The sequence below is a fragment of the Vipera ursinii genome (genome assembly GCF_947247035.1).
Source record: "Vipera ursinii genome assembly, chromosome: 3".
Classification (NCBI taxonomy): Eukaryota; Metazoa; Chordata; class Lepidosauria; order Squamata; family Viperidae; genus Vipera; species Vipera ursinii.
The window spans coordinates 70,103,290-70,128,437 of NC_139516.1; the positions used below are offsets into that span (position 1 = coordinate 70,103,290).

At 40.6% G+C, this 25,148-nt stretch overlaps 1 protein-coding gene across 1 annotated transcript in view; it reads right to left on the reverse strand.

The window, feature by feature from the left end:
• Positions 1–331: 331 nt before the first annotated feature.
• WLS (Wnt ligand secretion mediator) overlaps positions 332–25,148 on the reverse strand; it is a 43,264-nt gene continuing 18,447 nt past the window's right edge. The window contains exons 3-12 of the mRNA XM_083361121.1: positions 19,643–19,767; positions 18,402–18,563; positions 16,465–16,601; positions 14,479–14,647; positions 12,985–13,082; positions 10,649–10,712; positions 5,067–5,210; positions 4,181–4,264; positions 3,622–3,775; positions 332–1,349 (exon numbers count right to left, since the gene is read on the reverse strand). Of these exons, the coding sequence (XP_083217247.1) occupies positions 1,240–1,349; positions 3,622–3,775; positions 4,181–4,264; positions 5,067–5,210; positions 10,649–10,712; positions 12,985–13,082; positions 14,479–14,647; positions 16,465–16,601; positions 18,402–18,563; positions 19,643–19,767 (1,247 nt within the window). The 3' untranslated portion in view covers positions 332–1,239. The remainder of the gene's footprint in view (positions 1,350–3,621; positions 3,776–4,180; positions 4,265–5,066; positions 5,211–10,648; positions 10,713–12,984; positions 13,083–14,478; positions 14,648–16,464; positions 16,602–18,401; positions 18,564–19,642; positions 19,768–25,148) is intronic.

The window sequence follows — 25,148 nt, forward strand, 5'->3', positions numbered from 1 at the left end:
ATTGAATCCAGTCTTTGCAGAGGGCTATGTAAAACAGAGGAGAGGAATAGCATCTGTTCAGACATTCCTTCTTGGCTTTTTGCTCCAAATGATACTTATAGGCATGTCATATTTTATTCTGGTTGTTTGGAATATTTTACTATCTTTGTTTCTCAGATATAGATCTTATTCCACTCATTTGCTTATACTAGATTTTCAACTGTTAAGAGTAATTATGGTTCACGAGAGAGCATTTGGTATCCAATAGATGTCAGCATTATCCCAGTTATGTTTACTATTTCTAACGAAGCACACTGAGGATGACAGATTAAAATACAGCAGCAATATCTTGATTTTTTTTAACCAATTTCAGTCAACACAAAAACCATATTTTTATACTTTATTTGTAGTACAAAACGATGAAGTACAGTGGTCCCCAGGGCTACTTAGAACATTTTTTTAAAAAGAAAGAAAATAAGATTTTAAAACATACATACACGCTTGCACACCCCATTCAGTTCTATGGAATTATATATAAGTAAACAAGAATTCTTAAAGTATATAAAAAGATATCTACATCAAAAGGACTTGTTAAGAGTTCGGGACACATATTCATACGTCAACAGAGGTTTCTAAATGTCCTCTTTTTGTACCAAACTTTAAAAAAGGCAGTGTTACACTAGACTATAAAAAAAGTCATGAACACATTCATTAAAGTATGTAAATATTGAACTGGCTACATATGATGCAAATAACTAAACTGGTTCCAGACATATGCACTGCGAGTGTTGTATAAAACCTCGACTTAGGAAGCACTTAACGTATTCCAATTAGTTTCCCAAGAACATCCATAGCAGCAGCAGCAGCCATTGTTCATAGTGAAATGCACCCAAAAGGTATGGAGGAAATACTTATGGAGTAACCACTCCTCCCACCTCATTCCTGGTGCTAATACTCAAGACCAGTCTTTCCCAAACTGGTTAGTCAAGCTGGCTGTGGGAATTGTGCACCCAACATATTTTGAGATTGGGGAACATTGCTCAAGACAAAGAATTAAAAGAATTCAAACTTGACAGACGTTTCTCCCCAAGAAAGATACACTGATAATAAGCATCTCATTAGTTCTTGCCAGATAGTCACCATTTTCATTATTTTCTGCAATGCACCCTTCAGATGATTCCAAACAAATCCTTGCAAGAAAATACTACCATCATGCTGTGTAATTTGTATTTAGGCACAAGTAAAATTGTGCTGAAGTGATTATTCCTGGGCTTCCTTGCGAGCCAATTTGTAAACCTGGGTTGGTCCATCCACATGAGTGATAGTAGTAGTGAGCTGAAGTTCTTCTCCAGTATTAACTCCCAAATCACCTGAAAACACAAAACTGCATTTGAGATGAATGTGTTACCATGATGAGTTTTATTGCAAAATTACCCCAGCATTTAAAAAGAAGTAAGCAATGGAGAAGTTGCATGAATGGACATGGTTTCCACTAATAAAATGGGGGAATGGGCTATTTCTCCACTTTGTGTATGCATCCACATATTTGTTCAGTAATAATACTGTTGACCCGGAATTAGGGGACAGTATAGGAAATATCAATTGTGAACGTGCAGATGGCCCTACTGCCTTTGGGTTCTTGCAAAGTCCTGGATGCAGGGTCATGAAAGGCCAGCAAGGAAAATACTCACTTCTGCTCAAGGATGGCCAGCATGCCTTTGGGTGGCTGCAGTGCCATTCTTCTATTGGGGCTGCTGAACAATTAACCTTTGGGGCTCCTATCACAGTGGAATCACCCCATTCCATCCAGGATTTGTTAGCATCGGGGGGGGGGCATTGGCTTACAGCCTCCTGACTGGGACTGTATTAGATAGCACTCCTTGACAACTCACAAATTCATATAGAGTGCAGTAGCAGGTTCAATCCAGCAACTTTTCTTCCCCAACTGGATAGTGATCATAATTGTGTATAAACTATTACAGCAGTTTATTTTCTGGCTGGGCAGATCTACCTGACCTTTGGCCTTGACTACAAGAAGGTCCCCTCTGCTCTTTGTAGTTCGTATGCAGCAATGGGACTCATGACTTATATGTCTGGTGTTAAGAGCTTATATGCCTAAGGGATTGGAAGGCGAACCAGGCATTTATCTTGCTAATCATTTGGACTGGTGGTTCTTTTGTGATCAGTTTGCCTGTAAGTCTTTGCCAGCTTACTGATCTGGTACATGTACCATCGGGATTATCTTTCCCTCTGTTCATATTATCCAACACAAGAATACCATTCATCTCATGGAGGAAGGAATTAGGAATTACCCTAAAAATCAGAAAATTTCTACTGATGCTGTATGGGGATGGTTTAGGGAATTATTCTTGGTACTCTGTTTGTAGTAGTCCTTGTTCTTGTATCCTGTTGTGTCATTCACTGCTTGCTCCTATTCACCTCTGCCTGTCCTCAACAATGTGGCCTGTATACTACAGAAGCCTATCCCGTGTTCATACTTTCATGCACTGCTCTAAGTATGAAAGGGGGGATTATGTTGACCCGGAATTAGGGGACAGTATAGGAAATATCAACTGTGAATATGCAGATGGCCCTACTGTCTTTGGGTTCTTGCAAAGTCCTGGATGCAGGGTCATGAAAGGCCAACAAGGAAAATACTCAATGTCCTAACTCACCCAAGAACATACGATATCTTTAGGGAAACACCCAAAAGGGAACCTCTTTGTTACTTCTGCTCTCTTATCTACAGTGTGCCAGACTTACTGGGTGAAATCTTTACCATATGCGTGTCAGCTTTGCTGGATGGCTTGCTTATGTAACCAGAAAGAATAAATACAAGGATTTGTTGTCTTTCGGGGCTGCTCTCATTTAAAGGAGCCCGTCTTTTTGTTCAGCTGAATAAAAACGTAAAGCTTGAAGGCAACTTCTGGTTTCCTGTATTTTTTACCAGCAAAACCTCAGAACCTGCATATCAGTACCTTCTTTTTAACAACAAGCAGAGCTGTACGTGTGTGTGTGTGTGTGTGTGTCTGTGTGTAAGCACACAAATGGAAATGAAAATAAACATTGTGCAATAGGACCTTTTTTAATTAAAAATAAACATTGTGCAGTGGGACTTGCATTTAATAAGTGTGTATAAATCTCAGGATATAAAGAAACTGAGAATAATCTTTCAATTAATTCAGGATCTAGTACAGGGTTTACTTTGATTCAGGTTTGTGCAACAAGCTGTTACAGATCGGTTGTACTGTGTATAATCAAAATGGGGAAAAAATCAGTTCTCAGATCCAGAAATCTCTTTTCCATTCCTTCCTTAGTACATATTTTCACAATCTAAACTTCCTTTACCTTTTTCAGAAAGCCCTTCTTACTGTTCTCTCAGGCCCAGGGGCCAGGAGATTAGCTGAACCTATGAAGTAATCTATGTTACTTTTGGCTTTTTTATGATTACATTTATTATTATATCATTTCCTGCTCAGGCCACGCAAATGGCTGGCCATATCAATGAAATCAAATCAACCACACTACCTCAGGGTATTTATTAGCAGATCAAACCCATAATCAACAGAACTATGCGTATAATGCTAGGGATCTTCTAATTGACTGATTAGTTTTAGTACAGTGCAGGAAACTGCATCTCACCATTTGACTCATCTTCACCGTAGTTTTTATGGGAAGGTGCATACAGGAACATCAGGGCAAAGACATAAAGGTTCCACATTCCATAAATCCCTGTGAAAAAGGCACTGTTCCAATGAAATGTAAAGTTGCCCCATTTCCAGTGACCTTCAGTCACCTAAACAGGATGAAAAGTTGATATGTAATCCAGCAGTGAAGACATAAGCGTAAAGTAAGCACAGACAGACAATCAGCGAACAAAGTCAATGATTTTCATCTCCGATAGGACTTCCTCATCCCCCAAAACATCTATTTCTGGCCTTCACTCCACTGCATGGTTTTAACGGGATGCTCTCCCTATCTGCAATGAGCCAACAACAAGAAAAGCAGCTGGGCTTAATGTTAAATCAGGGAAAGAGATCTTTGATGCTTCCTCTTTCCCCCCAGTGATGAAATAAAGCTATGAAAAGAACCTTTGTTGATACATTGCTTCAAGATATAAAAAAAAACAAAATAGCAGAACACATTACTACTATATAGCAATAATTGTATAAATTTTCAGTAGTCATTTTAGATTTCTCACCTGACTGAAAATGAAAAATATTACTGTCATGGCAGCACAAGCTAATGTGATCAGCATCAAGAATTTGAACCGAAAAATCAGTCCCTGTGTGTGAGAAAGAGAAACAACAAAAAATACTGAAATATTCCAAATAGAAGATTCTGAAGAAGAAATCCTATATAGTAGAGAATAAGTCCCTGTGGGTTTTACTCTGCTTTAGGGGTGATGCTCATCTCTGTTTCTTTAAGTTATTGAGCCAGAGCTGTCTGGAGACATTTTCAGAGTCATGTTGCCAGCATCACATCACGCTATGGTGCAAAATGTATGATAAAACACTGAACATTGTTACTTTCCCATTAAAGTGGTACCTATTTATCTACTTGAATTTACATGCTTTCAAACTGCTTAGGTTGGCAGGAGCTGGGGCAAGTGACAGGAGCTAACTCTTTTGTCACATAGTGGTAGGACTCAAAACTGACAAAGTAAGAGGGGAAAAATCCCATCTGCTACTATTCCCTTGGTTGGTTTTGCTATGCAGTTGCAGATATACAAGTGAAGGCCTTGAAATACAAGGCACAATATTTCACAATATTGGTTACCCTTTTGTTAAGGAGGGGCCAGACAATCAGAAGGGAATCTGTTTGCTACCTGCTCTGGTCCTTGAGAGAAGCAACTTTCTCTACCCTTCTCTATAGAAAAAGACTGCCTCTTTTTATACAGTCCTGGGGGTGGGAGGGAATGTGCATAGCTCAAGGGAGGACTTGAGAGGCAAAATTTCAGTTTACCCTCATTAACATAATCAATGTTGTAGGGTCCCTAGGTTCCCCATAATGGCCTTGCTGGAATACCAACAGGAACTGGCATTGTTTTAAAACACAATTACCCCAACATCCTATGGATTCCTTACCTCATAATGAAGCCTGCGGGCTTTATTCATTGCTGGTAGGCTGGATTGTTTGCCACTGATATTTCTGAACACTTGAAATACCATAAAACACAGGAACAAGAAGTAGAGGCAGAGGCAGATTCCGGCAACAATAATAAATGCCATCTTAAGTGGTAAAGTTAAGGGAATCAGTAAAGGCAGAAATAGAAATAGGTAGTTCATTTGGCATCTTGTTTGCAGATTCCTATTCTGCTCTTAAATATAAGCACAGTAAGAAATATTGCATCTGTCACACTTGATATTTGCTAAAATAAACTTGGAGGTTAGCCCGTAAGAAATATGCTGCTGTTCAGCTAGCTCATCATGTTATTAATGCCTCCAATCATTTCTGCCCACCCAGTATATTCCAGCCGAGTGGGTAGGCTCCAGGTCCCCTCCATGAAGCAATATCTTTTAGGACTTGGGTAGTGCCTGGGATGGATGCTTGTTATTTGCTAAAGGCCATTATTTTGCACTGTGTCGTTTGTCGGTTATTGCAGGGCTTTTCAACCAGTGGCAGGGGTACCATCTGTGGTACATTGGCACCTGGCAGGTGGCACATGACCATCCTAGAAAAGTGGTAGCGGGGGAGGGGAATGAGCTGAATCGGTGGCAGCACTGCACAAGCCTGAATGAGAGATGGCTGAAGCTGCAGGGCTATCAGGGCTCAGCGGAAGTGCCAGGATCGGCACCAGGATCCAGCCGGAGCTTGGCGCTGATCCTGGCGCTTTTGCTGAGCCCTGAAGAAGCACCTATCAGCTGGAATGTTGCAGCATCTCCAGGGTCTTGTGATTTAATTCAGATGCTTGGCAACTGATTCATATTTATGACGGTCACAGTATCCCAGGGTCATGTGAAGGGACCAAAACCTGCTGCAACCACTCAGCAGAGGGGGAAAAATAAAAATCAAACACCCCCCCCACCTCACCCCTGCTGCCAATCCTCAACAGAAATGCTGGCAACAATGAAAACATCAGACAGGAGGAAGAGCGCCGCTGGGCGGGCAGGCAGGTGTCTTGCTCGGCTGTGGCTTGGGGGCACTTTTCATTGTAACTTCAAACAGTCACTAAGCGAACTGTAGTAAGTTGAGGACTACCTGTACTTCATCACATTTTTACTTTTTTTTTAGTCATCAAGTTTTTGACACCTTGCTAGGCGACTGGTGGTACTCGGATGCTGCCATATCCTAAAAGTGGTACAATGGGTGAAAAGGTTGAAAAACCCTGGGTTATTGAGTCATTTTACTCTAGTCGGTCTATCTGATTTTATGTTTTCAGCTGTTTCTATGTTTTTCCCCCTAGTTTTCTACACCCCCTCAGAGTTCACTGGGGTTGGGCAGCCAATAAAGTTAAATAAATACATAGGCTAAAACAAGGAGTTCCAATATCCCAGGGGCTGCCACAAGGAAGAGGGAGTCAAGCTATTCTCCAAAGCGCCTTAAGGCAGAACAAGAAGCAACGGATGGAAACTAGTCAAGGAGAGAAGCAACCTAGAACTAAGGAGAAATTTCCTGATGTCAAGTTTCCAATGTATGGTCTTTTCAAGTGACTCTGAGGCATTGTTTACCTTAAAAGTCCTTTATTTAGCCTAATACACCGGCGCTTGCTCGAAGGAAGCTGGAATCTGAAATCTCCGCCCCCTTGCACAATATATTAAACACAATTCTCCACCTTTCTAATTTTGTCATTAATCATATTCTCCAATTAATTTAAAGAATCAGTTTTCCTTCCCTTAAGACAACCCGCCAAGTTCTTATCTTCTTTAATTTCATATGGCCTTCAGGTACAATCTTCCTCCTCCCTCTTCCCAGCCTTAACCCTATCTCTTAAAGCAATACACAAGTTTAACATAAGAAATAGCTGCTTCTTCATCTCTTGTCAAGCAAGAACATTCAATGTTAGCAGCGTTGACATCTGACAGTTAGAACAATTAATCAGTGGAACAACCTGCCTCCAGAAGCAGGGAAAGCTCCAACAGTAGAAGTTTTTAAGAAGAGACTGGACAGCTATTTGTCTGAAATGGTATAGGGTTTCCTGCCTGAGCAGGGGGTTGGACTAGATCAGGGGTGTCAAACTCAATTTCATTGAGGGCCGCATCAGCATTGCAGTTGCCCTCAGGGGGCCAGGTGGGTATGGCCAGGGTGGGCGTGGCCTACTGGGTGGGTGTGGCTAGAGTGCATATGGCCTACTGGGTGGGCATGGCCAGCTCTACATCATTCGCATCAAGGGTGCCTATGGGGGCCTGAGCAGGACTGGGACAGATCTGAGGGTCTCTGGCAGGAGGGTCTCTGGGCCAGGGCCAAGGCAGTGGGGGCCGTTTCCTCACTGTTTCCAGGATGGCTTCACGGGCCACATGAAACCACTTCGCGGGCCGGATCCGGCCCCCGGGCCTTGTGTTTGACATGTCTGGACTAGATGATCTCCAAGGTCCCTTCTAACTACTACTTCTTATTATTATTACTATTACTACTACTACTACTATTACTACAGGTGATACATACCAAACCCCCAGGAGCCTTCAAACATCTTGGGGAAACCCCGACCCGGCAGCCGGTGACAGTTGACAGCTGTCAAAAGGCTGCCGGAAGAAACAACGCATGTGCGCAAAACCCGCAGGCAGCCATTGACAGTGACAGCTGTCAAAAGAACTGCCGAGAGCAAACATGCACGCGCCAAGTCCGATCCAGCTGACAGCCGCCGGAGCTGTCAGCACGGCAGTCCCCAATCAGGTCCTCCAGCTGAGCCGGCCGCTCAGCTGAGAGGATTCCCTAGCAGCCGACAACAGCCCCAGAGCCGTCAGACTGCCGCAGGACTATTGGCTGCCGCCCTAGCAGCGGGAAAGCACGGTTCACTGATTGGTTGTCATGTTTGACAGTTCTCTATAAAAGCCGGTTTGTGTTGCCTGTCAGCTGTCCGGAGCTGAACTAAATAAACGTCTGAACTTTGCCTACGGTCTCCCTCTCGTCCTTCGTGAGACAATTCAACAGGCATCCATTTGTGTTCCATACAAAAATCCTGGGTAAAAAGCAACTATCTTGAAACCTCAGCAAAAGCTTGTTAAGAGGCTTGAGCTGCCATGGCCTTGTAACTTAACATTATTTCATCACCTTCACATTTAGCATTAATGGGAAAGAAACTCAGCAGAGGAGGAGATGCGGAATGGAGATCTCGGGCTCTCCTTCACCAGGGTTGACAATGGAGGATTGTAAGAAGGTATCTGACCAGTTGCTGACAAAAGAGTGGTAAGATTTGGGAAGGCTCTGGTATTGGAAGGGAGAATGGCCAGCTAAGTCCTGATATGTGAGAGGATAGGTCAGACAGGAGGCCCTTCAGGGATGCCAGTGTCCTAACTGGAACAGTTTGAGAATAAAATTTGTATTTGCATGTACCAGTATGTACCTGGCTTTATGTAGCATTCAGGGTAAGAGGTTGGAAGCTTGAGGATGGCCCTGGTTTAAAGTGAAAGAAGAAGCCATGCTGGCTGGAGAAAATATTCTTCTAAGACTGCAGGTAGTTCCTGTGGTTGTTAAGCAGGACTTTAAGCGAGACATCACACCACAACGTATGGTTTTACTGCTGGCTTCTCCGCTGATCTGACCAGTTGTAAAGCATGCACATGGTGATCACGTAACCATGGGGACGTGACACTCCTAAATGGCTGCTGGTTTCAAAGTGCCTGAATGTCAACAACATGTGACAGTGGGGGGATGCTGAGACAGTTTTAAGTATGAGGACTTGTCGTAAAGTTACTTTTTCAGCACTATCATAACTTCAAATAGTTGCTTTAACGTGGCAAGTTATTAAGCAAGGACTATCTATAGTGAGAGAGTACTCAGGGATGGCTCCTGCCACTGCATGAATTTAGGAAACTGATAAATGTGATGGGCGTGGGAGACAGAAGAAAAGGCTGGTGTGCGCACCTTTATCAGACTGCTGACTTTCTGAGCAAGGAGGGGAATGTATTTAAGGGGATAAAAGGAGGTTGGGGATCAACCCGATATCCCATGTTATACTGATATTGACGGGGAAAGTGAGCTTATCAAGTAGTAAGGATCAGGGGATGTGGGGGAGGGCACCGATAAATCATTCCATTTAAAGGAGAACCAGTAGCTTGGTACCAGTTTCTGAGTCTCTCCTGTGGTCTCATTCTTTTTTTTTATTAAAGAGTTTTACAAAAGCAAGATTTTACAATATATCCCCAAATCCCCCCCACCCCAAACCCGCCCACTCCCCCCCCACTTCCCAGAGCTAAATACTGGATTATAGTTATAATAATCATATTCTAAATAAAAATGTTGCATAATATACAATTAACCAAATTCATAATGTGCTTTAACTCCCCTTTAACATAACTACATACAAAGTACCAACACTAAGATCAATAACAATATCCCTCTAAAATCTACTCATAAGCTAAATGGAACTATTTAGTCCCATATTTATTCTGAATATACTCTATCCATCTCCTCCAAACTGAAATATATCTTTCCTGTGAATGATCTTTCAAGTAAGCAGAAATCTTAGACATTTCTGCAAGATTCGAAACTTTAAACACTCATTCTTCTATAGTAGGCAAACTATCCTTCTTACAATATTGTCCCACCAGTAACCGTGCTGCTGTTATCATATTCAACATCAAATTGGTTTCTTTAACATCACAATCTACAACAATACCCAATAAAAACAATTGCGGAGAAAACTTAATCTTTCTCTTAAAAATCTTTTGAATGTTCCACCAAATTTTAATCCAAAAAGCTTTTATATTTCTACAAGTCCAACCTGTGGTCTCATTCTTAAGCTGGATCTCTGCTGGATCAACCTCTGGCCTCAGGCTGATACAAAAAATTCCAGGTTCCTCTAGGATAGGACCTTGTTCACTGATGACTTGAAAGTGGATGAAGAGGCAGACCTGGCAGCTTACACATTACTAAAACCTGGTTGCGTAAGGGTGGCAATGTCACACCCTCTTAGAATTCCATCCTTCTGGATTTTGTGACTTACAGCAACCTTCATGCCAAACCAGCAGGTGGAAGCACTGATCTATAGAATTGCCTATGACCGTGACAGCTGCTTGTGAGATATTGGTCTTTAAATGTATATGTGTTCAGTTGGATCGTGGGAATCCTACTCAAGCACTGGAGTTTAGCCCTCAGCGTTTGGTGTTGGGTGATTTCAGCTTCCGTATCCTAATGTCTGAATCTGGGAAGGCTTTGGACTTCATGAACAAAAAAATATACCTGACTATGGACAAGTATAAACCCAAGGTTAATCCTATGCCATAATGGTAAGGGAGGAAAAGTAAGGCAGCCCTTGAATCAATGTTACACATACTTGCTCTAAATGACATCCACAGAAAGTAAACTTTGAAAAAGACCATCCCCGTGTATATGGATTACTTTAAATTCACGAAATTTAAGGATGCTTAAACTCTCCATGAATTTTAAATGAAAAAAAACAAAACACCCTTATCAGCTTATTAACGTCATCTTCCCAAAATTTCAGAGGCTTTGGGTGCAAGAATAAAGATAACAAATGGTTCTGAATGAAGTAAAATGCAAAGGATACAGCCAACTCTGTGCCAACATCTGTAGCCCAGATACTATAGAATGGATTTTTTAATTGTACTCCTCTGGAAAGAAAGTCAGTAGGTCAAATTATGCACACAGCATGTGTAAAACAAAGCAAGTATTGAGGAACAATGTCTAAAGAACGAACCCTTGTAAGCTTTAGGAAGGGGAGGATTGATGTTCATTTAACTGCTTTAACCAGAAATGCTCAACTGTTTATTTCCATGCTTTTCACATTGCAGATAAGAATAACAGAATGGTTTTATTATTAGCTTGATTCAAATTCTTTTTTTTTGTTCATTTGTATCAAACAACCTGGGGAGAAACTAGCAGAAACAATGAACCAGCAAAATATAATAACTGTAAGTCTCTACTCTTTTTCTCTCTTCCCTAACTTGGAGTAACAAAATGTGTGATGTTATGATCCAATCCTCTGCTTTTCTGCTCTTATTCAAAGCCTATTGGTGTTACATCGGAAGAGAAAGTTACTATGCTGTTTATATTTACTTATGACGAGGAAAAGATTTTTAGGCTGGGTACTACTCTCTTTAAGTACTATCCAACAAGTTTGAAAATATATTTTCTTTCTTACAAACATTTTCTTTGTATAAAAGAAAAATGTATATTTTATGACTGTAACGGGCAGGCTCCATTATGGTCGTATGTTGAGGACTACAGTGAGGGAAAAAGTATTTGATCCCCTGCTGATTATGTACGTTTGCCCGCTGACAAAGAAATGATCAGTCTATAATTGTAATGGTGGGTTTAATTTTAACAGTGAGAGACAGGATAACAACAGAAAAAAAATCCAGCAAAACGCATTTCAAAAAAAGTTATAAATTGATTTGCATTTTAATGAGTGAAATAAGTATTTGACCTCTTTGCAAAACATGACTTAGTACTTGGTGGCAAAGCCCTTGTTGGCAATCAGAGGCCAGACGTTTCTTGAAGTTAGCCACCAGGTTTGCACACATCTCAGGAGGGATTATGTCCCATTCCTCTTTGGAGATCCTCCCCAAGTCATTAAGGTTTCGAGGCTGACGTTTGGCAGCTTGAACCTTCAGCTCCCTCCACAGATTTTCTATGGGTTTAAGGTCTGAAGACTGGCTAGGCCACTCCAGGACCTTAATGTATTTTGGGTCATTGTCTTGCTGGAATACCCATCCACGACCTATTTTCAATGCCCTGGCTGAGAAAAGGAAGTTTTTACCCAAGATTTGACAGTACATGGCCCTGTCCATCGTCCCTTTAATGCAGTGAAGTTGTCCTGTCCCCTTAGCAGAAAAATACCCACAAAGGATAATGTTTCCACCTCCATGTTTGACAGTGGGGTTGTTCTTGGGTTCATAGGCAGCATTCCTCCTCCTCCAAACATGGCAAGTTGAGTTGATGCCAAAGAGTTTGATTTTGGTCTCAGCTGACTACAAAACATTCACCCAGTTCTCCTCTGAATTATTCAGATGTTTATTGGCAAACTGCAGACGGGCCTGTACATCTGCTTTCTTGAGCAGGGGTACCTTGAGGGCACTGCAGGATTTCAGTCCTTCACGGCGTAGTGTGTTACCAATTATTTTCTTGGTGACTATGGTCCCAGCTGCCTTGAGATCATTGACAAGATCCTCCCGTGTAGTTCTGGGCTGATTTGTCATTGTTCTCATGATCATTGAAACTCCACGAGGCGAGATCTTGCATGGAGTCCCAGACCAAGGGAGATTGACAGTTACAGTATTTTGTGTTTTTTCCATTTGCGAATAATTGTACCAACTGTTGTCACCTTCTCACCAAGCTGCTTGGCGATCATTTTGTAGCACATTCCATCCTTTTGTAGGTCTACTCTACAATCTTATTCCTGACATCCTTGGACAGCTCTTTGGTCTTGCCCATGATGGAGAGTTTGGAATCTGATTGATTGATTGCTTCTGTGGACAGGTATCTTTTATACAGGTAACAAGCTGAGATTAGGAGCACTCCCTTTAAGAAAGTGCTCCTAATCTCAGTTCCTTACCTGTATAAAAGACACCTGGGAGCCAGAAATCTTGCTGATTGATAGGGGATCAAATACTTATTTTACTCATTAAAATGCCAATCAATTTATAACTTTTTTTGAAAGGTGCTTTTCTGGAATTTTTTGTTGTTATCCTGTCTCTTACTGTTAAAATAAACCTGCATTAAAATTATAGACTGATCATTTCTTTGTCAGTGGGCAAATGGACAAAATCAGCAAGGGATGAAATAATTTTTCCCCTCACTGTGCAAGTTGTTTTTTTTTTAAAAATTAACATCCACAGTAAAACTAAGTGACAAAAGCTATGAAAAAGAAGAAATTCTAATTACCTCTCGCACATGTCGAAGACAAACAAACAGAAAGCGCCTACAGCTATTGGCCCAACTTGTTTCCAGTAGGCTGCAAAACGATTTCGTTCATTCTGATCCTAAAACAGATTAAATAAGAAGACAATAAAATTATTAGACAAAAATAAAATATATTGATTTCGCAGGTATAATTAGGATGGTAGCAATGGCAAAGAATTTGTAGTCTTAAACCATAACAGTCAAGCCATTGATACATCTTACCATAAAATGTAAACTGTCATGCTTTGTTGTTATTAATTGCGAAGTCGTGTCCAACCCATTGCAACCACATGGACAACGTTCCTCCAGGCCTTCCTGTCCTCTACCATCTTCTGGAGTCCATCTAGGCTCATGCCTACTGCTTCAGTGACTCCATCCAGCCACCTCATTCTCTGTCGTCCCCTTCTTCTCTTGCCCTCAATCTTTCCCAGCATTAGGCTCTTCTCCAGTGAATCCTTCCTTCTCATTAGGTGGCCAAAGTATTTGAGTTTTAGCTTCAGGATCTGGCCTTCTAAAGAGCAGTCAGGGTTGATCTCCTCTAGGACTGACCGGTTTGATCACCTTGCAGTCCAAGGAACTCGCAGGAGTCTTCTCCAGCACCATAGTTCAAAGGCTTCAATTCTTTGGCACTCAGCCTTTCTTATGGTCCAACTTTCACAGCCATACATTGCATCTGGGAAGACCATAGCCTTGGCTATATGCACTTTTGTTGACAGGGTGATGTCTCTGCTTTTTAGTGTGCTGTCTAGATTTGCCATGGCTTTCCTCCCGAGGAGCAAGCGTCTTTTAATTTCTTGGCTGCAGTCCCCGTCTGCGGTGATCTTAGAGCCCAGGAAAATAAAATCTGTCACTACCTCCATTTCTTCCCCATCTATTTGCCAAGAATTGAGAGGGCCGGATGCCATGATCTTGGTTTTCTTAATGTTTAGTTTCAAGCCAACTTTTGCACTCTCCTTCTTCACTTGCAACAAGAAGCTCTTTAGTTCCTCTTCACTTTCTGTTATTAGAGTGGTATCATCTGCCTTAGTAATGCTAAATAAGACTGTGGAGTAGCTCCCCACCCCCAACAACCCTGTACACGTTGATTTCCAGAAGGAAGTGCAATGATGGAGCTTTTTTGTCAGCTTTAGCCAATTACAGCCCATGTTGATTCAAACAATATAAAAATTATAGGATCTTGAATCTCATTTTCCAGCACTCATTTATATAAAATCTTACCACTCATAAATCATTAATTTGGCATACATTTTGATAATAAAGCCTTTCCTACGTTCACAACTTTCGGTTGTAATAAGACTACAGTTCTCCTAATCTCCAACCAGCTCAACTTATGGCTTATTTTCTGAGAGTGATGAGAACGCTAGAAAGTGGGGACTTGCTCTGCAGAATGAAAACAAACCCTAAAATATATAACAATGGACCATGGAGGGAAAATCCTGGAACAGTATATTCACGAACTCATATGAGAGCACCTACCATCATATGCTCTCCACAGAAGATGATCCAAAAAGACAAGAGCATAGCATAGAAGACCCCTTGACGAATATCTCCAAAAAGCAGCATCCAAGTCCAGTCAAAACCAATAGAAAACCACTCTACTGGAATGTTTATGAAAGTCATAGAGATTCCAAGAGCAAAGATTATCCTGAAAAAAATAGTAATGCTATCAAAAACTCTTCCATTTTCCTCAATTGCTCCAATAAGCTTTATGTAATATTCAGGTAAATGCCTCCTAAAATGATCCCTGTCTCCAGCTACTTGACATGCCACAAAGGCCGATACAGACCTTGCACTGATGGAAGCTGCATACCACCACCACCATATATAGAGGTACCAGGGATGGGACAGACGCACCCAATATTCTTCTTGACTCTATATGTTTGTCTGTCTACCTATCTAGGACAATTCTAGCAATGGTATCAAGTTGACTCAGTTTTTAAAACATTTCTCTGAATTCACATGAAATGTTCACTTTAAGTTTAGTTACTAAAGTCTACCTGAGAAAGAAATGAGTGCCTCAATGCATCTTTCCACAGTTGGTAAATTTGTTATCGGCTATAGTTATGGCAAATAGATGGATCTATAACCTTTTGAATGCTCTAAAACAGATTTCTTCAACTTGTTACTTTTCAAATACAGTATGTTGGGAAAACACGGACCAGTCACCAGATAGGGAGAAAGTTGTTTTAGCTGTTCTACAAGATGCAGATACAATAGTACAGGGGCAGGCAACCTCGGCTCTTTTAGGACTCGTGGACTTCAACTCCCAGAATTCCTGAGCCAGCAATGCTCAGGAATTCTGGGAATTGAAGTCCACGAGTCCTAAAAGAGCCGAGGTTGCCTACCCCTGCAATAGTGTATCATTAAATTTAGGAAGTGAATACAGGGAGAATGTGCTTCAGTACAGGGGTATGTCACATGCCTTAAGATTACTAGCACCAGAATTTTTTAACATTAGACTTTAAGACAGTTACAGTCCATGTCTGTAGATCAGACATGTCAAACTTGCGATGTCACGTGATGCATCAGAACTTTTTCCCCACCCTGGTGCGCCAGTTGCGACCCTACCTGGACCGAGATGCCCTACGCAGTCACTCACGCGCTCGTGACCTCCCGTTTAGACTACTGCAACGCTCTCTACATGGGGCTGCCCTTGAGGACCACCCGGAGGCTTCAGCTGGTGCAGAATGCAGCCGCGCGAGCTGTGATGGGGGTTTCCCGATACTCCCATGTAATACCTCTACTCCGCGAGCTGCATTGGCTTCCAGTTGCCCTTCGGGTGAGATTCAAGGTGCTGGTGATGACCTATAAAGCCCTAAATGGCGAGGGTCCGGGATATTTGAGGGAACACCTGCTACCAGCATCAAGTTCCCTTCGTCCAGTGCGCTCCCACAGGGAGGGTCTCCTCAGGGTGCCGCCGGTTAAAGACTGCCGGCAGGTAACACCCAGGGGTAGGGCCTTCTCAGTGGGTGCGCCTGCCCTGTGGAACCAGCTGCCTGCGGAGCTTAGGACTGCCCCCAACCTCCGTTCATTCTGCCGGGACCTGAAGACCTGGCTCTTCGAGCTCTCTGGCCCAGGCTGAGAATTTTTTAATTTTAATTTTAACTGGGTTTTAATTTTCTCAGGGTTCTATTTAATCTTTTTTAATTAGTTTTAACGTTTGTATTGACTTTCTTTTAAATTCCCTGTAAACTACCCTGAGTCCTTCGGGAAAGGGCGGTATATAAATCTAAATAAATAAATAAAAATAAATAAATAAATAAAGGGGTGGGCACGGTTTCCTTGTGACACATCCGGCCCACCCCTGCTGTAGATTAAGCAATCTTGACTAACAGAGCTGTAGAACAAACTGATAGACTGGGCTCCTCAAAGGGGAGCAATGACTGCCATGCCAGTAACAACCACACAAGATTTGGTTTCCTCTTTCAAGAAACAGACAGAACTTTCGTGATCATTACTTACTTTTCCAGGAGCACAGGTTGCCGTGTCATCTGCATGATCCGTCTCCAATACCAAACCATGATGATGAAAATGCTGGGTGTAAGGAATGTTTTCATGGCAAACCAGACTTTTGTGAAGCCGCCGTTTTGATGGATACCCTGAAAGTGAACTTAAACTTTCAGTGCTGCTTTTCTTCACATTGCTAACACAAATCCTAGTCTTGAAATGCTTCATTTGTTTAAACTACCATAGCCTTTCCATTTATCCTAAAGATCTACTCAATTTCATTGAGGGCCGCTTCAGCATTGCGGTTGCCCTCAAGGGGCCGGGTGGGTATGGCCTGGGTGGGCGTGGCCTACTGGGTGGGCGTGGCTAGAGTGCATATGGCCTACTGGGTGGGCATGGCCAGCTCTACATGTTTCGCATCAAGAGTGCCTATGGGGGCCTGGGCAGGAGTGGGACAGATCTGAGGGTCTCTGGAAGAAGGAGGGTCTCTGGGCCAGGGCCAAGGCAGTGGGGGCCGTTCCCTCACTGTTTCCAGGATGGCTTCGCGGGCCACATGAAACCACTTTGCGGGCCGGATCTGGCCCCCGGGCCTTGTGTTTGACATGTCTGGGTTAAAACAACAAAGCCAAATAATATAAACACACAGGTTTAAAATATGCACTATACAATCACTGTAGCAGAGATGAGTTGTACTTGGGGAATATAAGACATGGTAAAGTTGTAAAACAGAAGAGTAAAAAAAAATCAAACATTTATCTGGTGCCAAAAGCTGGTAATGTTGAAATGTTAAATGGACCTCAAGGCAAAAGATCCAAAAGCAGGGTGTGAAATCAAGGAAGCTTTTGCCAGAGGTGGGATGTTAAGAAGGGCACCCTTAAGTGGCTCTTTTAAATATTAGGCCTTAAGCTGCTAAGTTTAAAATTTGACTTATAACAAATAAATTTCAGTGCGATTCTTTTAGGATTGATGTTCTTTGGTTTCAGAAGAGTGCTAGTATTCTCCACTAGCTGCTGAATTATTTTCAAGGAAAAAGCCACATTAATTGCTATCTGGATTTTAAGTGAGACTAACCACTCCTTGTAATTTCGTGTAAAGAAAATAAATAAAAATGCAATCTAAGAATGTTCCTTTTATCGTGTCCCATATTCTCCTAGTTTGGCTTCTTGGAAGATGAAGAAAGCAGTATTGCTCTTGCTCAGTGTGCAAAATGTAATTCCAAGTCAGGTGACAGATAGGTGCTGATAATAATGGCTGCTTGCTCCTGGAGGTATCAAGGAAGCGATTATCAGCAGAGCTAGTGAAAAATTAGTTATTTTCATGGGTGCAAAGAAGCATAATGGCTGAAGAGGCATCAAAGGGGGGAAAATCTGTAGGGAACTTGGAAACTGTATAGGGACAACATTCTTTTTCTTTTCCCCCCACCCCGAAGATTATGCACTTAATTCTATGCACTCTTATAACAAGTAGTAACTAGTAATTATAGGAGTTGGGAGACAACATTTATTTTTGTTTGATTTATAATTAGGATAGTGTTTCAGCTGCATAACATCCTATAACCAGTATGAAACATCCCAAATAATTATAAGCCAATTCTGTTCTGATTCTACTTCCCCAGCTACCAAACCTACTAGTCAAATTAGTTAAGAAGATTTTAAAACACAGTGGAAATTGGATTTCCAAATGCTTATTTTGAACAGTAAGGGGCATCATGTGCTCATTTCCATTGAGATAAATTCTATGTTCATATCTTTAATCTGATTTCTAATGGAATCTAACCACAAAGAATTTAGAATAAAATAGTAAGCACAATTCATTCCATATTCAGAATTTTAGAATATCTTAACAAATATGTGAAATAACTACAGATGTTTCTATTCTGTTAGGCTTGTAGCTTATGTGTATGCTTATAGGGAGAAGGACATTAGTATAAAAAAATATTAAAGCATACTTACCACTAAACGGATATCCTTTATTTCGCCAATTCCTACATTAATACCTGCCTTTTCATTAACAGGAAGACGAATGTTGAGAAGATAGTATTTGTGAGCTACAGTTCCAATCTCCATGAATGGGAGAAAGTCACAATCATAAAACTTCCCTTCATGCTCTACAGTCTATTGAAAAACCAGGAAAGAAAACAGAACTATAAAAATTGAACATATCCACTCATAAAACTGTTGTACTTTTATGATGTATGAGCACATACACTGTATTTTGGAAACTATAGCTGCTTTCTTGGGATAGGTTCATATTTCACCAAACTAAGGACAAATAAACCACAGTGTACATTATCTTTATGTGTCTTTCAGCTTAATGGACAAATTCACTTAAAAATGCCTACATTTTCTGAAATGGCAAACGTTTTCTCCTCTAACCCTAACCACAACTTACAGTTATATGTTTGCCCAGCAAAACTGGCTGTCAAAGCAGCTAAAGACTATATTTATTTATATCATTAAGTTCAAAGTAAGTATAATTACACATAGCAAAAATTAAAATAAAAAGAACATTGAAACTTTTATCTTACTAAAGCCAAACTATAACATTTGTTCAGCCAAACCTGGAAGTATGAAATAATTCATAGTGTTAATGCTTTCCACTAGCTATGCTAAACTGTAGTCCACCTACAGAAATACTTTTATAGGCGATGGAGGGGGGAACTTATGAACATCTGCAGTGTGGAAAACAATTCTTGGTTGTGAAAAACACTTGGTGGAGTAAAAGTTCTATTAGTTTTCCAATGCTGGGTTATCAATAAAACCACTAGTCATGCCGGCCACATGACCACGGAGACGTCCTCGGACAAGCGCTGGCTCTTCGGCTTTGAAACGGAGATGAGCACCGGCCCCTAGAGTCAGAAACGACTAGCACGCATGTGCGGGGGAACCTTTACCTTTACCTAATATAGACTTACTAGTTCTAACGGGTTAATAGTAAAGTACAAAGTTTCAGAAACAAACCTTACAATTTATTTCTATTTCTGTATAATTTTATATTTATATTTCTTTATCATTTATAGTTCTTAAAACTTCTCAAGACATTTTAATTAACATTGGAAATCTTTGGACAGTATCCAGCTATGCTGTATCCTTGGCAGAATTAATTCAATGCATTTGAAAGCAAACAGTACAAAGGATTTTGCATTTTACTAGGACAAGTGTATTAAAGCAGAACAGAACCACAAAGAACCTACTTTTGGAGCACCAAAACTACAGTTGAGCTTTCGGGTCTCTACTGCATGTGCCATTTCTGTCCACTCACTGACCGTATCATCACGATATCCTAAGTGCACATCAAGACTAACTTTTGCATTTTCTTCTGCAAAAACAACAGGATACAACATGTTAACTGTGTCAAATAATATTTTCATGGCAAAATGAGAACAATTACTTTTGACTGGTAACTCTAGACATTCCTTGTTCCTCAGGCCATGACAAAGAGCAGTATGTCAATTCCTTTTGTGCATTGTATTATAGTTTACATCTTCCTTGGTGTAGCGAATTCCACCCCACTTCTTCCACTTACTTTTCAGATTTTTTTCCCCACAGGTGGCAGATCTTGACGGACAGCCGTACTTTGCTTAAAATTACAGTGTGTCGCTGACAATGTATATAAAACCAACACTACTTGGATTTAGGATAATAAAATACATTTTCAAGCAAGACCAATATTACTCCATACAATCAATAATGATCTACATACAATTGTTGTGTATCATGTCAGAGTCTACTGAACCTCCAAAAGGAGAATGATTCTAGAGGCCTGGTTTCCAGGCTTCAACCTGCCCGATCTTCGGAAAATCAGGAAATACAGCTGCTTCTTCTCATGCGATTGACTTTATAGGGCTGAATCCAGTGGAGAGATGCGGTCCTGAGGGTGACTTGGAGTAAAGCTATAAAGAGCTTTACAGGTTAAAGACAAAAAAAATAATAATAGAAAATTGAATGCATAAAATGCCTTTGAATTTTTGTTTTTTAATTTTTAAAAAGTTTTAATTATTTTTAATATTTATTTTTATTATTTTATATTGTATTTAATTTTTATTTATTTTTTAATTTTTGTCGATGATAAGACATTTGTTTATCCTGTGTTTAAACAGGACTTTAATTACAGGGGGGAAAAGTATTAGGCAGCCAATGTAGGGCCTGCAATTCAGGTATAATACAACCCCACTGAGAAAACTGCTGCTGAGGACCTAGATCACAACTATCTGCCCTTCCAGGTGGTCTTTAAACACAACTCCACATTCAGCACATTGCAGTAAGCTAAGTAGGTGGTAATGGGGGCATGGGATTTAGTTAATAGTTTTAGATCATGATTTTGGATGGAGCTGGAGATACTGTCACGTCTCACAGTACCTGGAAGCAATGAGGATCTGGGTGGGACACAATAGGCTTCAACTGAATCCCAGCAAGGCAGAACATTAATTTGTACATCAGGGTTCTCCTATGGTCCCAGTAATTCCTCTAAATGGAGTTTCATTACTCCCAACAGAAAAGGATGGAAAAAGATTGTGGAGGAATTAGAGGTGGGACGCCAAGGTGCCATTTGCAGGCTTATCTGGGATGTGAATACCTTGCTACAATATTCTTATCATTACCTGCTTAGACTACTGCAATGTCTAATTCCTGAGAGATTATAGGTAAAACAACAAAATTTTCAACAGTGTCCAGTTATTAAAGTAGGAGTTGTGGTGGTGCGGTGGTTAGAATAGTCTGCTGGGCAATTATTGTCAACGCAGCAAGGGAAGAGAATGCTCCACCTTTTTTTACTGACAGCAACAGTGCTTGAGCAAATTGTTCTGTAGATTATGGGGTGCTCAAGAATCTGATGCCATCTCCATAATCAAAGGCAAGGGTTAATGCCTCTCTAAATAAAGAATAAATTGATGTGAGCCCTTCAAGATAGGCTTGGCCAGGAATCAGACACCACAAAAACTACGGGAACTCTATTGTTGAAGGGCGTAGTAACAGAGTTTTAAAGTCTGGTGATTTTTTTTCCCCTCCCCCTCTTATATCAAAGAGAGTTTGATATAAGAGCAAGTTTCATTTTCATTTCCTCCTCTCTTCCAGGGCTAAGCTTTATGGTGCATGAATTTCTTCAAGATTATCTCTGTATTCCTCTGTATTTACTGAGAATCTCAGCTCCACTTAGGTGCACTAAACACAGCATAAAATAACAGTGTCATATCATTCACAATGTATACTTCCAGTCTGTATTTGAGTAAGAACTTCTCTGAAGCTCTTCTTTTCTACACATCTGTTACCGTTTCAGAGTTATAATTTTACTGGGATTACATGGAGAGACGTTCATCTAGAATGCTGGGAAAGGGTGTGGAAGGGCTTTGTGGTTCAGACCAGCTATTTATAAAGTACTTGAAGGGGTGTCTTTTTTCTATGGGTGCACCACACTTTTCCAGTTACTCTTCTAAGCACAAACTGTGTATTTCAGATTTAAATGGAAGTTTTTACATTGAAGTCCATCCATTTTGTTTTATTGTGCACACTTTTAGTGGTGGGTAAAAGTGTGTGAACCCTTTTGAATTTTCAATATAAATACAAGGAAAACTTACCAATCAGTACAGAACAAGCAGATCTGGACGGCATCTGAAACATCACCTAATCATTCCCCCGCCCAGAAAATCTAACCCTCTTTCTGGGAAGTAGCCATCCAGACACATCTTAAACCTGAGTTAAAAAGCTATCTCTTCTGTTAGATGTGAAAATATTTGTGTTTTCAGGAATCTCTTCCTATATTTGCTTCTAAATGATTTTGCTGATAATTTGAACATCCTGGCGTCTTATTCTCTGTTACAAAATAAGTAATAGTCTCTAGAACACATATGCACAGTATATAAATATTGTGTGTGTGTGTCCCCATCAATATTCTTTTTTTAAACTGGATGCCAGAACAGATTAGTCTTACAACTGAGGTCTGGTCCAGACAAGAATAGATAACTAACACTTATCATTAGTTGGATACTCTGCTTTGGTAGAGAAGGCTACATGTCTTTCATAATTTGATTATAATGTTCCAGTTCCCATCCCTTTGCTTCTTTCTTTAAATAGTAAATGAAGGACATGAATGTGCAAGCCCTGTAGCCTGATTTTGTTGTTTTTGTTCTTAGCATCAACAATATTTGAGAGAATGTAATAGAAATCTGGGATTAAATAAGCAACAGAAGGTAACTGCAATTGCAGACATGTAATCAGTACAGTCAACTCTCACAAAGCAATTGCCATGTTGCTAATGTAAAATAGCAAAGTGCCCTCTGAATTTAATCTAAATCAGGGGTCTCCAAACTTGGCCCTTTTATGACTTGTGGGCTTCAACTCCCAGAATTCCTCAGCAAGGCACGCTGGCTGAGGAATTCTGGGAGCTGAAGTCCACAAGTCATAAAAGGGCCAAGTTTGAAGACCCCTGATCTAAATTATTGAAGCAAGTAAAATAGGAACTACTGAAAATATAATTACAGAAACAATGAATACAAGAACGCTAAAGTCTTTATTTCTGGAAAAGATAACTTTCCAAACATTTTACGAGCTTGTTTTGGAATTATTCTTTTTTTAGCCATGCCCAAATCAGAGACTTCTTTTGTACAAAATTGGGATTCTCCCTTCAGTCTCTCCAGCACTTCTCCCCACTTTAGTTCTGCTTCACGGTCCCACTAGTCAAATGTCAGGTTCCTGCATACAAATATTTCTTTTCAGAATCCCATCCACTGCCTGGATGACTAAGCTCTTTCAGCAGCAGTGTTATTGCTGGAAGAGAGTCAATATTTTTCACACAGACTATTTTGTTTCATGGGACTTGTGCAAAATGTGACTTGGTGCTGCATCAGAACAAAAACTGAAATCAATTTGGCAATCTCAAAATAAGAAAATAAAAGAGGCCCCAAATGGTCAACAGTTACCACTATTTAAAATTAGATGTTAGTCACTTCTATAAGGTAGGTTTCTCCATATCTTTTAAAAAAAGTATTGTATTTTGAGAAAAAAGCTGCAAAGAGATAATGGCAACAAAAGAAGGAAGGAAGGAAGGAATTCCAGTGATTGCCAAATGTAAAACACAATGTTTATTTATAATAAAATCAAGGTTCAATGCTAGTGCCTGTTTCTCCTGCCCATGAGGTATAGCTTGCCACTTTGGGGCAGTTGGAACAATTTCTATTTATGTCTTATTACAGTACTGTAACAAACTACCTGGGTCTTAAGCAATTTGCTTCTGACCTTGCCAGAACAAGCTCTCACAATGACCTGGCTTCATTTCAAGAAGTTGCTCATTCTTCTGCTTAATACTTTAAAAAAGGAGCAAAAAAATTCTGCTGAACAATCTTTCTTTGTGTTAATGTAATGCTTGCACAAAGATAACTGATTCATTTAAATATCACACTAATTTTATTCATAGAAGTAGTTAAGTGAAATACAATATTTAGCCAGAAGAAAGACCTGATTTCCATAAGCCTGCATGATAAATAATATCCAGGGGAAAGAAAAACACAGCACTCTTCAAGGTCACAAACAGCTTGTAAGATGTATTTTAGAATTTGTATTATCTGGAACACACACACACGCACACACTGATATTTTTGAAGAAGTCTTACAAGGTTTGGATTTAAGGTCACCTTCAAAAAACGTCTGCTCGTTAAATGATGATTTTATAAGGACTCAACATTATTACTCACATCATTGCTGAATTTCAGCACTATGCAAAATAAACAAAACCCAGGAATTAAATTTAGGTAGATTGGTGACTTTAGTTTCCCATCATGTTCATTTTGTGACTCAAATCAGCCCAGGGGTACTGGCCAAAGGAAGTAAGTGGACTGAGTCACGTAAGTGAGTCAGTGAACCCATTTTTATTCCATTGTATCCCCCAGGAATGTTATATGTTCCTATATACACCCGCTCCAAATCTTAATGTCAAATGCCAAAATAACTCTGCCCACCAGGAAACAATTGGAAGCAAAAAATTATGGCAGATATTTTAGGACTAGGTTTCTGATTGCATGCCTAAGAATAGGAAAAAAGAGAGAATGTACTGAAAGCCAAGTTAGTAAATGATTGGGGAGAAAAAGCAGATATAGGAATGCAAAGAATGTTGTACAGCCTTATAGATAACAAAATCTGTATGAATCCTGGGACACTGTGGCCGTCATAAATATGAATCAGTTGCCAAGCATCTGAATGTAAATCACAAGACCCTGGGATGCTGCAACATTCCAGCTGATCGGCGCTTCTTCTGGGTTCAGCAGACGCGCCAGGATGAGCGCCGAGCTCCAGCTGGAGCCTGGCGCTGATCCTGCTGCTTCCGCTGAGCCCTGACAGCCCTGTAGCTTCAGCCGTCTCTCGCTCAGGCTTGTGGGGTGCTACCACCAGTTCAGCTCGTTCCCCTCCCCCGCTACCACTTTTCTAGGATGGTCGCGTACCACCTGCCAGGTGCCAATGTACCACAGGTGGTACCCGTACCACTGGTTGAAAAGCCCTGGACTACAGTACATCTTCCAGAATAGAAATTACATAATATCCAAACATTTCCTGACCAATGCTGAGTACAGATAGTCCTCGACTTACAACAGTTTATTCAGTGACCGTTCAAAGTTACAATGGCACTGGAAAAAAAGTGACTTGTGACCGTTTTTCACACTTACAACCTTTGCAGCATCCCTTGGATCACCTGATCAAAATTCAGATGCTCGG